The 16,704-nt window shown below is 36.2% G+C and overlaps 1 protein-coding gene across 3 annotated transcripts in view; it reads right to left on the bottom strand.

The window, feature by feature from the left end:
* EMC2 (ER membrane protein complex subunit 2) overlaps window positions 1–15,693 on the bottom strand; it is a 51,040-nt gene extending 35,347 nt beyond the window's left edge. For 2 of the 3 annotated variants that reach the window (XM_025394890.1, XM_025394889.1), the window contains exons 1-5: window positions 15,584–15,653; window positions 6,263–6,376; window positions 5,697–5,761; window positions 3,053–3,138; window positions 263–320 (exon numbers count right to left, since the gene is read on the bottom strand). In XM_025394890.1, coding sequence (XP_025250675.1) covers window positions 263–320; window positions 3,053–3,138; window positions 5,697–5,761; window positions 6,263–6,376; window positions 15,584–15,623 — 363 coding nt within the window. In that variant the 5' untranslated portion in view covers window positions 15,624–15,653. Of the gene's footprint in view, window positions 1–262; window positions 321–3,052; window positions 3,139–5,696; window positions 5,762–6,262; window positions 6,377–15,583 lie in introns of all 3 variants that reach the window. The other variant, XM_025394891.1, reaches the window with a different exon arrangement.
* Window positions 15,694–16,704: the final 1,011 nt, after the last annotated feature.

The following is a 16,704-nucleotide window of genomic DNA, read 5'->3' as shown; positions in this document are numbered from 1 at the left end:
TTTTTGTATTTTTAGTAGAGATGGGGTTTCATCATGTTGGTCAGGCTGAGAAGCCAAATTTTATTGGAGAGTCTTAAATCTATATAAAATAAAATGTGGCCCATCACGTACTATTTAAAATTAAAAATAAAAATATCTTTCAATTAAAAATTAAAAATATAAAACCTAGTTCCTTATGTATCTTTCCGTTATTTCCTCAATTAATTAATTTTATCTTTTAAATTAAACTTTAAATTTTTTTCAAGACAATCTGCCAACTTACAGTGTTAGTTGGATCTTCTTGTAAAATCCTATCATATAGCTGTACAGCATCATCATATCTATTTAAAAAGAAAAAGAAACACCTACAATTATTACCTTAAAAATATAGTGATAAATAGTAAATACAGAAAAAAATTAAACTGGCTTTAATCTTTTAATTTAAATGCATTTATAATTGCTTTAAACGCATCTATATATCGTTACCAAAGTCTTCCATCTTCATATAACAGTAAACGTTTACTACAGTTTTATTTTGTTAAGTAAAGCAGATCATGTATATAGTACTTACAGAAAATTTCCCTTAAAAAAATACTGACTCAATTTGTCCAAAGTACAAAAGTAAAAACTAGCCACACATAGCCAAACTATGAAGAGACATAACAAGCACCAGGAGACCAGATGTAGATATGGTAGAAGTATTGGCATAAACAGACCAGGAATTTAAACAACGATACGTATTTTCACGACTCTAATGCAAAAAGTAAACAAGATGCAAAAACAGATGGGTAATGTAAACAGAGATGGAAACTCTAAAAAAGAATCAAAAGGTAATACTGGAAATCAAAAACAATGCAAAGGAAATGATGAATGCCTTTGATGGTCTTGGGCTTATCAGTAGATTGGGCATAACCCAAAAGAGTCAGGAGGTTGAAGAATTATCAATACAAACTTTCAAAACTGAAATAAAAAGAGAAAAATAATAGAACACAATATCCAAGAAGTGTGTACGATTACAAAAGATGTAACATATATGTAATGGAATACTAGAAGGAAAAAAGAAAGAAATATAGAAAACATTTGAAAATGTTCCCAAACTTATGATAGACACAAAACTACAGATCCAGTAAGCTCTAAGATCATCAAGCACAATACCAAAAAATCTACACCTACACATATTCAAATTACAGAAAATCAAAAACAAAGAGAAAATCTTAAAAGATGCCAGAAGAAAAAAACACATTACTTATACAGGTACAAGGATAAGCACTACATCAGACTTCTCTTCAGAAACCATGCAAACAAGAAAAGAGTAAAGGGAAATATTTAAAGTGTTCTGAGAGAAAACCAACTTAGAATTCTGTATCCTGAGAAACTGTCCATTAACTGTGACGGAGAAATATACTCCAGACAAACAAAAATTAAAGCAATTTGCTGTCAGCAGACCTGCCTTTCAAGAAATGTTAAAAGCAGCTCTTCAGAGAAAAGGAAAATAATATTGGTTAGAACCTTTGGAAGTTTCTAATATATAAAAAAAGAAAGATCATTAGAAAATGAATAAATAAAGGTAAAATAAAATTTTTTTCTTATTCTTAATTGATCAGATAAGTTTTCTCAAAATAGTAACAGCAACAATGTATTTGGTGATTATGATTTATGAATAAGTGAAATGAATGAAAGCAGTGCTACAAATGACAAAAGAGAGGAATTAAAAATACTCTGTAGTAAGGGATTTGCCCTAACTGTGAATCAGTATAGTGTTACTTAAAAGTGGACTTGGATAGTTCTAAATACACACTGGAATCTCTCAGACAGCTATTTAAAAAATTTAAAAAGAAGTATAACTGATATACTGAGAGAGAGAAAATATGAAATTCTATAAATGCTCAATTAAATCAGAGAAGGCAGAAAACAAATGACAAAAGAAAAAATAAGAGCAATCAATAGAAAATAGTTATGAATATGGCAGATAATGAAACAACTATATTAATAATCACTTTAAATGTAAATGGTCTAAGTATACCAATGAAAAGACAGAGACTATCAAAGTGGATTTAAAAACATGACCCAACTAAATGCTGTCTACACAAAACCCTCAAAATACAAAGATACAACAGAATAAAAATAAAGGGAAGGAGAAAGATATGCTGTTAACACTAACCAAAAGAAAGCTCAGGAGCTATATTAATTTCACACAAAGCAGACTTCAGAACAAGGAAAATAAGTAGGGATATAAGAGGGGCATTACATAATATAAAGGGCTCACTGTCAAGAAAAATGCAACAACCTTTAATGTTATGTGACGAACAACAGAACATCAAAATATGTGGGGCAAAAACTAATAGAACTGCAAGGAGAAATAGATGAATCCACTATTAAAGTTGGAGACTTCCATACTCCTTTGTTAGTAATAGACATAATAGGCAGAATATAAGGACACAGTTGAACTGTACAGCACAATCATCCAGAAGTACTGAAAATAAAATTTTAAAAGACAGCAAAAAGAAAAATTGTCTGAAAGCACTCTTACGAACTAAAAATAATCATAATTTAACTGTTCCTACTGTCTAGAAAACACTACCGAATATTGTTGAGATATTAGAAAACAATTATTGGACAGGACAAAAGAATCACTAACGATTAAAAATACATGATAAACTAAACTTCATCGGAATTAAAAACTTCTCTACTTCACAAGGCACCATTTAGAAAATAAAATATTCAAGCAGGAGAATAGGGAGAAATATTCACAGCGCATATATCTGACAAAGTTTTTATCCAGAATATATAAAGACCTCCCACAAATCAACAGTAAAAAAGGTGAAACAACCCAATTTTTTAAATGGGTAAAGACTAAAGAAGATATTTCAAAAAGAAGTTATTTGAATATCTAAGCAGACATGACAAGGTTTTCAACGTCATTAGTCATCAAAAAATGTAAATTAAAGCCATGAGACAGTATTTCACACACTCTAGAATGTTTGAAATAAAAAAAAAATTAACACCACCATGATTAATAAGCTCCATGCCTGCCAGTTTTAATAGGATCACACTGTTGACAAGATTTGGTTACCTTTCCATGGCTTCAAATCTCATGCCTGTTAATCGCTTGACTCTGTGACTGCCAGGGAACTGTCTTCTTAGCTCTTGAAGACAAAACTGAAAAAAAACAAGAGTTGAGTAGTAATTACATTATTTATACTAAATGGGCTATAATGAGTGGCCTATATAGTCTTCAATGTGTTTTCTTGAATAATTTCATTAGTGTCATCTAATAACATGAAGTAAAATTAATCAGTAACAATGGATTGAAAGAAGAACTACGACATTACAGTGAAGGCAACAATCAGTTTAGAAACTGATCATGCTCTTAACCAGGAAAATAAGCAGATTATGAGAACCGCTAATAACTCTTCAAGTACTAATATCATATTATTCCTCCTTAAAAACTACTACTATGTGTCAGGCTCCTACTTAAATGATAACAGCGCTTGGCATTTTCTTCCTAATTGCAGCATAAGCATTCTACTGGTAAGAACTAAGTTTTTTAGTAGTCATCTCAAGTTCCTAGCAAATAACATTAAGTGTTTAATTTTGCCCTGTTGAAATTTTGTATTAATCCATAAAACTTCCTTTTTTTTTTTGTTTTGAGATGGAGTCTCACTCTGTCACCCAGGCTAGAGTGCAGTGGCACGATCCTGGCTTACTACAAAATCCACCTCCCGTATTCAAGCGAATCTCCTGCCTCGGCCTCCCAAGTAGCTCGGACTACAGGCGCCTGCCACCACGCCCAGCTCATTTTTGTATTTTTAGTAGAGACGGGGTTTCAACATGTTGGCCAGTCTGGTCATGAACTCCTGACCTCAGGTGATCCACCTGCAGTGGCCACCTGTGGTAGTCTCCCAAAGTGCTAGGATTACAGGCGTGAGCCACTGCACCCAGTCAATCAATCATCCTTTCAATCAACATATCCTGATTTGGGGGTCAGAAAATGCAGACACTAAACGGATGGAATACCAATTTTTTTGAACAAGTATCCATAACTGACTCATCAACTTGACTAAATAATCAAATATTTACTGAGTAACTACATTCTCTGAAACATATGAAGGATTATAAGTTTTGGAAGTCCTAGAAATGTTAAAGATTATACAAATGGTCCACTGAAGCATATTAATGCATGTGTGACCAAAATAATGCTATTAACTACCGATGAAACTATTAACTGGTAATAAAATAAGTTTTAATATGAATTGGAAATACAGCTTCAAAGTTTGTGGCTGAAATTTGCCACAGTAAGAAAAATATTCAAGTTAGTCAAAAGTGAAGATATGTTCATTTATTTTTTTGATATCAAGCAAAATCATATTACTTGGTCAATCAAGCAAGCTAACTGTATAAATAATCTTAACCATTAAAAAGTTACTGTTTAACTGGATATACTGCTTTATTAATCAACAGTGTTTTCTAATTTGACTTCCTACTTTATTAAGTGATATTTGGCTATTTCAAAAAAATAAAAAATAAAAACCTCTCAAGATATAAAACTGCCACCTCTATGAATACTCAAAAGACTATGTCTCATAGGTTCTGAAGGTAATCCAACAAAGGTTTTGTGGAATGTTTTCACCACTAACAGCTCCACTAGATTTACATGTATGGTCAACCCAACCTTGAAAAGGATAATACTAATTCAGATGTGAATTTTTTTCAGGTATTTCAATTTTTTGTTTTTGTATATTTTCTTTCAGTTTAAATACAGAGGCAGCATGAAGTGGTACTTAAGAAATCAAGATGATAGGAACAACAGAACAGACGCCTCTACTTTCTGATTTATAAAATAAATATAATAATAACATCAAACACAAATCAAATCAATAAATAATTACGAAGGCTCAATAAAAGCATGAAGTAAAGCATTTAGCTTCGTTCCTAGCACAAGTCCAAAAACACAGCTATCATTACAGTGTTATTTTAAAAACTATAGTATTAGGTTTGTTTGTTTTGAGACGGAGTCTTGCTCTGTTGCCCAGGCTGGAGTGCAGTGGCACAATCTCAGCTCACTGCAATCTCTGCCTTCCAGGTTCAAGCGATTCTCCTGCCTCAGCCCCCAGAGTAGCTGGGACTAGAAGCATGTTCCACCAAACCTAGCTAATTTTTTGTATTTTTAGTAGAGATGGGGGTTTCACCACATTGGTCAGGCTGGTCTTGAACTCCTGACCTCAGGTGGTCCGCCTGCCTCGGCCTCCCAAAGTGCTGGGATTACAGGCGTGAGCCACCTCACCTGGCCAAATATTATTAGTATTTTAAGTTATGTTCTATACATCAGGATTTTCTTATGTCAGATATGTTTATAATATTGTGTAATAGTATTGAACATTACATTCTATGAAAGTCATTCAGTAACACAAAAGATAAAATTGTTTTAAACTTTCTTACTTTAAACTCTGTAAAATAGGATAAGTTACCTACTAAGCAGACAAATTTCAGTAACTAAATCTTTTCAGTAAAACTAGGATACTAAACAGCTACTTCTCAGGACTAATAAAAAGATTTAAGATACTTTGTCCTAAAATACCCAGTTAGTTCCACTTACTGTTCAGAGTAGCACTCAAAACCAGCTATAGAAAGCATTCCATATAAGCCATACATTAAGTCTTAACTACGGTATACAATTCATGAAGCAAATTAAATACATATTTCATTTAAATACCTACCAATGCCAAGTCATCCCGACCATAGTCTAGTGCTGCAATCATCACCTGTTCATATATGATCCAAACTAGAAACATACAGAGGTGGGAAAAAAACTAAATTTAATATTAAAAAATAAAACAAATGGAAATTAATGAATTCTAGTTTCTGATATTTCTAGAAAATATTACTTACAACTGAAAATTGATTTATTGTATTATCTCTGAAACTAAGGAAAGAACGCATTCTTACATGTTTCAGCAGTGTAAAATATGTTAATATAAGATTAAAATCTCCAATGATTTAATACTTTTACTGTTCTACAAGAGTCCTTAGACAATACATTTCGGTCAGACATTTGGCAGCCCTTTGAGCTTTAAAACAAAATGCCTATTTGATAGCTTACTACTACCAAGCAATTATAAATCCATCTCAAAATAAACTATCATTAAAAGTCTTGGGACGAAAAGTCACAAAGAAGATTAACATGACAAGTAGAAAAATCATAAATGAAAGAACAGTTAAAAAAAAAAAAAAAAGGCCCATAAATGAGACATGTACTGAGCCTGAATGTAATAAAAGAACTTACTATCATCTCCCAGCTTAGAAGCATATTCATTAATTAATTCTTCTCCAACTTCTACAATTTGCTCACTATTTCGTGAGTTTTCTTCTCTCCATTTTCTCATTTTATCTCGCATTTCTGAAAAAAGTAACATGACATTTAAGTGTATATGTACCCAGACACACGCATACACACCAGATAGATGTCAAAAACCTGACAAGACAAAAATCAACTTTTTAGGTAAGGAAAATAAACTCACAATCATGTAGAAGTCTGTGGTAGCTCAAATTTGATAAAGTAGAAAATTAACTGAACAAAGGCAACAGATCCTTTAGAAGGCTGAAACAGCATTACAACTGGTATTACGACTATCTTTAGAAGTGATGAATGGGCCAGGCATGGTGGCTTATGTCAGTAATGCCAGGACTTTCGGAGCCCAAGGCAGAAGAATCACTTGATCCAGGAGTTCAAGACCAGCCTGGCCAACATGGCGAAACCTTGTCTCTACTAAATATACAAAAATTAGCCAGCTGTGGTGGCAAGCACTTGTAATCCCAGCTACTCAGGAGGCTGAGAAAGAATAGCTTGAACCCAGGAGGTGGAGGTTGCGTGGGCCGAGATCGTGCCACTGCACTCCAGCTTGAGTGACAAAGCAAGACTTTGTTTCAAAAACAAAACAAAACAAAAAAACAACAAAAAAGAGGCATGATGGCACCTGCCTGTGGTCCCAGCTACTCAGGAGACTGATGTGAGAGGATCACTTGAGCCTGGAGGTTGAGGCTGCAGTGAGCTGTGATTGCACCACTGCACTCCATTCTGAGCAACAGAGCAAGACCCCCGTCTCTTAAAAGTTGAAAAACGACAACAGGCAAATAACAAAGTAAGTTATCCTACACAGAAAGAACTACTGGTAGTTCAGAATTAAATAAACACACTAGGATCGGGAAATGAGTGTACAAGAAGGTGAGTGAGTTTCTTGGAAGACGTTTATTTTATACTAAAGAACTTTTTTGGGAGGCCGAGACGGGCGGATCACGAGGTCAGGAGATTGAGACCATCCTGGCTAACACGGTGAAACCCCATCTCTATTAAGAAATACAAAAAACTAGCCGGGCGAGGTGGCGGGCGCCTGTAGTCCCAGCTACTCGGGAGGCTGAGGCAGGAGAATGGCGTGAACCCGGGAGGCGGAGCTTGCAGTGAGCTGAGATCCGGCCACTGCAGTCCAGCCTGGGTGACAGAGCGAGACTCCGTCTCAAAAAAAAAAAAAAAAAAAAAAGAACTTTTAAGTTTGTTTTTAAAGGTACATAACAACTAAAAAATACTGAGCAAAAGAAAAGCAACACAATCATAGCTGTCTGACAGGAAAATCATTCTGATGCAAAAAAAAACAAAAAAAAAACCAAAAAACCTAGAATTTTATATTTTATGTGTCAATTTTAAAAATAAATAAATTTGAAACAAGAGCAAAAACAAAAAGCCCCAAAAGATAAACTGGAAAGGAGTAAACAGCTCAAAGAAAAGAAACCGGTGGTATTAGTCAGTTTTCACATTGCTGATAAAGACACACCTGACACTGGGCAATTTACAAAAGAAAGAGGTTTAACTGGACTTGCAGTTCCACCTGGCTGGGGAGGTCTCACAATGATGGCGGAAGGCAAGAAGGAAAAAGTCATATCCTAAGTGGATGGCAGCAGGCAAAGAAAGAGAGCTTGTGTAGAGAAACTCCCATTTCTAAAACCATCAGATCTTGTGAGACCCATTCACTATAATGAGAATAGCATGGGAAAGACCTGTCCCCATGATTCAATCATCTCACAGTGGGTCTCCTCCACAACACATGGGAATTATGGGTGCTACAAGATGAGATTTGGGTGGGGACACACAGCTAAACCATATCACCGGTCATGGAGGACGTAGAGTCTACTGGAAAGAACATGGACTTGATACACTTGGTTTGAATCTAAACTCCATCTTTCACATGACCTTACATAACTTACTGAATCTGTACTTAGTTTCCAATAACAATGAATAGATAGTATTACCTTTAGCTCAGGGATGAGCACTTAAGATTACATAAAATATACATATATATAAAGTTGCTTGGTTAGTACAAGTTTGGGTATGTTTGTTTTTCAGTTGATTTTGATTACCCTTAGATAAGGGTATATACACTTACCAGTTCTTCATAGGCACCACTACTGTCTTTCACCCAGCTACATGTATTTTCCTCATCTGCTTGGCCTTTGAGTTTAGGAAACCAAATACTAGAAAATTCATGTAAAGCATTTTATAAAATGTGAAGTCCTACAAAAATTCTAGTCATCTTTATTTAAAAAAAAAAAAATCTGATAACTGTTTCAGTCTCTCAAAAGAAATAAAGGCTCTTCCCTCACTCTTTCCTCAAAGGTGGCTTAAAATTTTCATTTTACCCTTTCACCCTCCTGCAAAAGGCCTGCTCCTCAAAGCCAAGGTCATTTTATTACATACTATGTAAGTAAGCTGCTCACTGCTTGCTTGTACATTTTATTAACTACTGTGCAACCCTGTGGGATGAGCTAAAGGTCAAAGGTTAAGAGAGTGGCTATGATTGTTCTGTTTATTCCTTCCATGACAACTTGCATGAGGTGCCACTGCAGTGAGGTGACCGCTGAAAGATGGAAAAATGTCAGCTACTTAATTCTGCTGATTTCTTTAGTCCAAAACTACTTCCGCCAATCCTGTATCTTTTCCACTTCATTTTGTTATATATTCAGAAATACCACTTACAGATTCGTTTACATAAACCAGTATATTCTTTTAAAAGGTTGATAACTACAGGATAATAAATTCTAAATTATTCATAGTCCCATAAAAGTTTCTAGTCAGATTGGCTGCAGGCTGTTGGGAACAGCTATTCTAAAAGGCAATCTGATTTGAAAAAGGAAAGCGTTATTTTAATGCACACAGAGCTCCAGGAGAAGTATTTTTCAAACTGTGTATTACAATCCATTAATAAGGTATAAAATCAATTTAGTGGATTTCTTCCAGAATATATTGGTAGGGGAGGGGGTGCGGGGGAGAATGAAACAAAATGAACAGAATGCAATACTCATAAGAATAGTTTGTAAATGAAACTTTGGTTTCAGTTTATACATACACTCAAAGATTCATGTATATGTATACTTAATTGAGTACGAGTTAATTTGTAAAAGGTATTTCTCATTGTGGAAAAACACTCTTGGAGGAAACAGAACACTTTTTTAAAGTATAACTTCTAAAAACAACAGTGTGATACACAGTCATAAACATATTAAAATATAATAGCTGAACACAAAACAAGAAACACTGTTTGTGTATGAAAATATAACTTTTACAAAACAAGCAACATTTTACCTATAAAACCTTAAGCTACATACCTTACTTAGCTGACCCTGCCACACTCTTGAGTGCTGCTATAATAAATACATTTGTTGCACTATTAGTCACATACTATTTTTAGAAATGCCTTAAGTACAGTTATCTAAAAAGTTATTCATAAAAATAAAACTGTCTTGAAGAAAACACGTTTTCACCTTTCATAGTTCATTACCTCAAAATCACAGCATCCGAAAATCAAGTCATCTTCAATTCCCAAAAATATGGCTTCCCTTCCCAATGTTCACATTTCTGTTAATTCTACTTTCTGTTAATACTACCTGACATTCCACTTTTGAATGTTGTTTCTGACTCCTACTTTGGTTATCTAAGTCCTGTGGACTCTTTTGAAGTATTTCTAAGATTTACATCTTCTAGTCTATTTCCACTGCTATTATCCATGCCCAGGCTTTCATCACCCCATGCTAAAACTGCTAGGATAGCTTCCAAACTGATCTCTCCACCCGAATTCAATCTGTAAATTACTAGCAGACATTTCTAAAGATTTACTTCATTACAATTTAAATTCTTAAGATACCCAATGATTTCTACCTTCTTTGAGGCAGTATAGTGTATGACTGGAACTTTACTTCATTATTCAACTAATACTTACTTCTTGGAGTAAATATTGTTCTTCTTCATTCAACTAATATTTACTAAATGCCTACTACGTGTCAGGCTGATCTGGGCATTGAGGATAAAGAAAGAAAAAGATATCCTATATACTCATAATGCTTAGAGTCTAACAGGTAAAAAGATGAAAATCCACATAACTTCAGATAGTGAAATTATACAAATAAAACTAAAAGACCATTATGATAAAGTTAGGAGACTGGGAGAAAGGAGGAGCTTTTGGAAAGGGTGGTCAGAGAAGGTTCTCTAAGAAGGTCATTTTCAAGCTAAGAGAGGAATGAGAAGGAGCCAACCATAAACAGCAAATCTATATTCTGGAGAAAGAAACTAATCTGGCATATTCCAAGAATAACAGAATGACAGCCTAGGTGGAAGAACTTAATTAGTTAATAACTCAGTGGGGGAGAAGTGTATAAGAGCAGCTCAAATCACAGGACTCCCTTTTACTAGCTGTGGGATATTAGACAAGTCATTTCACCTCTCGCTTGCTTCCTCATCTATAAACTGGAAATAAAGCCTATTTCATAAGATATGTGTGAGGATTAAAAGAGACAATGTACACAAAATGTTTCATATACTATTTTCATTATTATTACCATTACTACATACACTAGTGGGTCAAACTTCAAAAACAAGCTTCATGTCCTAGCATTCACCCACTGAACAAACGAGCATTTACTGAGAGCTTGTTTTCTGATTCTCACCACTATGGCTGGTCAACGGAAGGACTGAGAAGATCTCTGTGTGTAAAGAACGTAAACAAGTAATTAAAATATGATGGAGAGATTAATGAGGTTCAGTAAAAATTCTCTTAATCATCTTCCGGTTAGAATCAACTCAAAGAATTGCTTTCTGCAAAACTTAATAATCGTGGCCACTAAGATTTTAGAAGCTCTTAGCTAATAAGTCATATCAGCTAGCTCTTGGTTAACTGTTTCCAACAGTTATTACATTTTAAAAATTTAGCTACGTGTATCCAAACCAGTTCATGCCAGTTAAATTTAATGTAATTATATAGTATAATGAAATATTATAAGCCAAAGAAAACTTAAGTGCGAAAAGAGACTGGTTTCTAAAAAACAAAGTTGGATCCTTTGAAAAGACTCCATAAAAGTAAATAGCTCTGAAAAACTGCTGTCATATTAAATATGGAGACTTAATTTAAAATATTATGAGAAAAATAACAAAAATCTAAAAGATTTATGTACTGAAGCTTCTATATTAGGGACTTTATGTTCCTGCTCCACATTAAAGAAAGCAAAACCAAACATGGTTTATTAAACGTGACAACGAATTTCAATCAGCAGATCTCTACCAAAGAAAAGGCCCTGTTCTGTATCAACATGCAAAAGTTTAATGAAAGGAGCCATTGATTTTTTTCTTTTTGAATTTAGGACCTTGCCTCCCATCTATATACAAAAAAGAATTCTGAACTCCTTAGTCTAGCATTCAAGACACCAACCTACCTTTCTAGTTTTTACCTACCTTTCTAGCTTACCTAGAAAGACATTTTACTGGAAACGTCTAGTGACGTTGCAAAGCATGTACTTCATTCCCATACATATCTGTACTTTCCAGGCTTTGAAGTCTCATAGATCTATATCTTAAAAGGTGAGCAGAAGTTGTTTTATGAATGAGGGGAGGTACACAGTGTTATCTACATTTCTAGGGAAAATGCAGAAAAGAATTAAGTGGTGACAGCAGTGATGTTGGAGGCAGAAGGCAAAAGGAAGATGATGAGTTCAGTTTTGAGTTTTGTTAATTGTGAAACATCCATTACATGTGCCCTGTAGAACACTGGAAATATGGATCTTCAGTTTACAAGTGAAATTTCAGGGTATGTCCCTCGAAATCTGGGGCCTTGCCTGTCTTACTTAGCACTATACCCTCAAGAACTACAACAGTGCCTGGTGCAAAGTACTCAAATACATGTTTAATGTGTTATTTACTATATAGGCTAATTGATAGCTAAAATTGGATGTGGATAAGATTGCCCACAGATACCATTTAATCTATTTTAGGTATCTTCAAAGCTAATGAGAACTTTGAACCATCTTTTCCCAGAACTATGTATGTTTACACATGCACTAAATTTTGCACGATTTCATCAGATCATATGACACTTATGCTTGCATCAATTTAAAGTCTATTGATCTCAAACTTAAAAACCACCAATAACAGATTAAGACGATGACTAAGAAACACTGAAACACCAAAAAATGAGCAAATGGATGTAGAGAACTCAACAAAGGAAAGGCCCAAAAAGAAAGGAGAAAACAAGAAGAATGTCATTAAGAAAGCAAAGAAAGAGTTTTCCACAGAGGAGTGATCTACAATAGCAAAAGTAGTAGAAGTATACAAAATACATGTTATTATTAGGTCTCCTAGAGATCTTAGTGGAGTGGTAGGGCATGGAAATCAAATTGAGGTTGAAGGTCTGAATAAAAAGAGAGGAAGTAGGGGCAGTGAACATAAACAACTAAATTGCTCTCAAACATTCCTCATACATTTTTTGTTTTCAACAAATACTCATTTAATGCCTATTATGTGCCTGGCATTGTTCTAGGCATCCTATCCATGTCCTGCCCAAATATCATATTCTCAAGAAACTTGAATATACTCTCCTTACAAGTCTAAATTCTCTTTCCCACCTCCAAATGTCTAATAACTTCCCTACGTAATAAGTATTAATCACTTTCAACTGGCTGAAGAAACAAACCAAATAGTCTATTAGTAGAGTCTAACACAGATGTGGAAGTGTTAAACTTACTACATAGGTCTTTTATAAACAAATGATAAATTTTCCTATCACAAGAATTATAGCACTCTGAACTAACCAATTCACAACACTGCTCAGTGGAATTCCTAAGGACACACCTCTGACACACACGCCCCCAAAAAATCTGAAAACACTATCCCTGAGAATCTTTCCATCACCCTTCTTCCTAAAAATTTGTTATCATAAGTCTCTGAAATAAAAATCTAGAATACTCTTTTCTTAAAAGTCCCTTAAGTTAGAATTTTAATTCTGGAAAGGTCTAGACCTTCACTTTACTAGTGAGCACACTGTATCCTATTACTTAAGCAAGTTGCCTAATTTCATCTAAGATACTGAAATCTTTATCTAAGATACTAAAGAAATTATTTCAACGCTAGAAAAATGGTTTATAATATTTTCTGACAATGTGTTAGCGTTTATTATTAATCCCACTAACAATTCATTTAGTCAACAAATAATTACTGAGCTCCGTCCCCATGTGTCAGGCTCTAGGGAAGTGACAGTGAAGAAACAGGCCTGATCCCTTTCATCTTAGAAGAGACAAAATTTTAAAAACACAATTGGGTAAGTGCTTCAATAGTATGAGAACAGAATATATAATCGAAGGATTACAGGTGTGTTTTGTTGCTTGATTTTGTTGTTTGGGTTTTTTCTTTTTCAATTTTGGTGGGAGATGAGGAAAGGGAATTGGGCAGTAGAGTGTTCAACTAAGGCTTTTTTGTACTAGGTGAGCTTTGTGGGGAATTGATAAAATGATAAAGTTTAATGGGGGCAAGAGTGAGGCAAGGAGGGAAGAACACTCCCAGTGGAAGGACTAGCATGTGCCAGCTTTAAGAAGCAGCATAGCAATTTTGGGCATTCAACAAAGGCCAGCATAGGCAGCTCACAGAGAGAGAGGGAGAATGGCTCGAAATAAAGGTGGAGACACGGACAACGGCCAGATCACAGAGGAGGGACATAATCATATTAGTACTAGCTAATAATAACACCTCCTTTTATATAGCACTTAACAGTTTACGAAACACTTAAAAATGTTTCTCTTTTATTCCTACAAATTTGTGTAGTAATTATTTATTCCAAATCAATTACATCAATCCTCTTTAGAATGACCACAGGGTAAGGTCCAAGTTACTCAGTTAAATCACCTTGTCTGTTGGTAGCATACAGCTACTCGCCCCTCAGGATTTTACATATGCTACTATCATCTAGGAAAGCTATAATGAACATACCTTCATAATAGCACTTTCTAAAAATTATATAATATTTAAAACAGTTTTTTAAAAGCATTAAAAATAACAGCCATTTATCTACCATCCAGCTTACGGAAGATACCCTGACACAAGCCTTTCAAAACTGTGTTTATAGGTTTGTTTTCTCCATTAGATTGTGAATTCCTTGGAAGTATGGACTGTGTGTTGATAGATCCAAGATTTTGCACTAAGAAATCAACACTGTTGTTTAATATAATGGAATCCCTCAATTCAGGTATAAATACTGAGATTCACAACGTGCTAGAGGCCGCAAAGCCAACAAATCATTTAATTCAGTTCAAGTATAAAGCTTTATTTGTAACGGATTTACAACTTTATAATACCTGATACATTTATTCACGATAAAACAGAAAATATAACTTTCACGTTTTCAGGTCATTATTAAAACATCCCAAGAAGGCATTCGTTGAACAAACTAGCTACTGAAGTCTCCTGTATTATGCTAAATGCTGGAAATATGAATTCCAATTACACAAATTCTACGCCTTAATGAAACTCAAGTTTCTTAAGCACACAGAATTGATCCAAGGTTTGGCTGTTCCCAGATTCAAAGAATATATCCCACTCTAGATCAACTAAGGATAGGGAAAAGTGACCATCACACGTAAGCACGTACGTAGACCAGAGTTAATCAGTTATTTTTCCCTTCAGAAAAAAATCTACTAGTAGGGAGTAAGAAGGAAGCTGTGTTGTGTGTGTAAACGTGTTTTGAGATAGAGAGGGACAGAGACTAGACTAAAAGGAAAAGAAACTGGAAATCCAGGTTTAAGGAGAAAACTAAATGTAGAGTGGCATATGAGAATCACATTTGTTCACGCAACTTCTACACAGCTTTTCTGCAAAGAGCTGTAATCCTCACATAGCACTTAGTAAAGGGCCTTAGAGGCCCTGTGTTTCTTGGCTCCAAAGAAGCTTCAGTAACCACCTATTCCGCCTCTTCCGCACCGCCCAGCAACCACGCTTAGAGTGTGACAACCCTAGCCCCAAGTCCCTCCCGCCCGCCTCATAAATAAAAGCGGCCCTGGGCCGCTGGACTGGCGCGGAGGAGGGCAGGTCAACCGATGAGCAGACACCGTGGGAAACGCCGCGGAGTACGCGCCCGGGCCAAGGAAGGGGTCAGCCTCAGCCTCCACCTCAGCTTGGCCCGTCCACTGAGGGCTCTGGTACCAAAAAGAGACCGGCGAATCCAGCTCTCCGAAGGCAGCGGGTACTCCCGAACGGCTTCCCAGCGCTTTTAGTCTTTCCGCACCCGTCCCCACCCGAAGTTACCTTCCCAAGTGACATCGTAAAGCTCTGAGACCTTCGCCATCTTCCCAGAACCTAGAAGCAGCGGGGTGAGAGGGCGGGGAGACGCAGTCACGTGACGCTCCACCGGGCGGTGGAGAGTTACGTTGCTTTTTCTCATTGGCCAAGAGAGCTGTGGGGGCGGTATCTGCCACACACGTGCACGCGGCTCTGCGGAGGGGCTTTCGCGGAAGGGGGCGGAACAAGATGGGCGGAGTGAACTGGACAGTGGGCGGAGCGAGGTGGGCGGTGCGCGGTGCTCCCGGAATCTGAGAATACTCTGGCTGCCGGCAGGGCGACGGTGCTGGCTCGGCTTGAGGGGTAGGGGTATGTGTGTGTGAGTGTTTTGTTGTGTGTGTATGTGCGTGTGTGTTTTGTTTTTGTTTGTGTTTTTTGCCGTGGATTTTTAACAAATGCTGGGTTTTTAGTGTCCGCCAATCCTGGCTTTTCAGTTTTTTTCTACGTAGGCGTGTTCATTCTCTTCACACTCCTTTAAGTACCCTTATTCTCTTCTTGGCCGGCCGCAGTGTAGCCTTCTGCACGAATTCCTTATTTGTCCCCAACTTTCCTCCTTCCCTAATGGGATTTGCTTTCCGTTCACTTTTTAATCGACTAAACGGATAAACTCCAAAGTTTTGAGGGAGTAAGTGGGATTCTTCCTTTGAGCTTTGAAGTTCCCTTGAATGCCCTCGTGCTAGCTTGTACCCTTCTTTAACGCTCCTCGTGCCTGTAATTGCTTCATCCATGTCTCCATGCCACACTAGGTTTGAAACTGTCGCGAGTATGTAAGAATGAGACCTTCACAGTTCCTGAACTTCGCTCCTCATTACTCCTGGGTGTATGGGGCAGCCTCCTTTCCCACCAGACTAATTGCTTTTAGGAAACTTTGAACGTCATCTCCTAGACTTAAGGAGAAGTGTTTGGACAGGAGGCAAAAAATTTGAGGATGATAAGCATATATTTAGTATTTGAAGCAAGGGGGACATGAGATTGTAGAGGAGGAATATGTAAGCTGAGGAAAAACTAAAAATCACTGCAATGCAGCTATGAGTTATGGGTCAGTGAAGAAGGGGCATTTGATTTGAGAAGTAGAAATAATCGTATCC

This window comes from Theropithecus gelada, chromosome 8 (genome assembly GCF_003255815.1).
Source record: "Theropithecus gelada isolate Dixy chromosome 8, Tgel_1.0, whole genome shotgun sequence".
NCBI lineage: Eukaryota > Metazoa > Chordata > Mammalia > Primates > Cercopithecidae > Theropithecus > Theropithecus gelada.
This window is presented reverse-complemented; position numbering and strand designations above follow the sequence as displayed.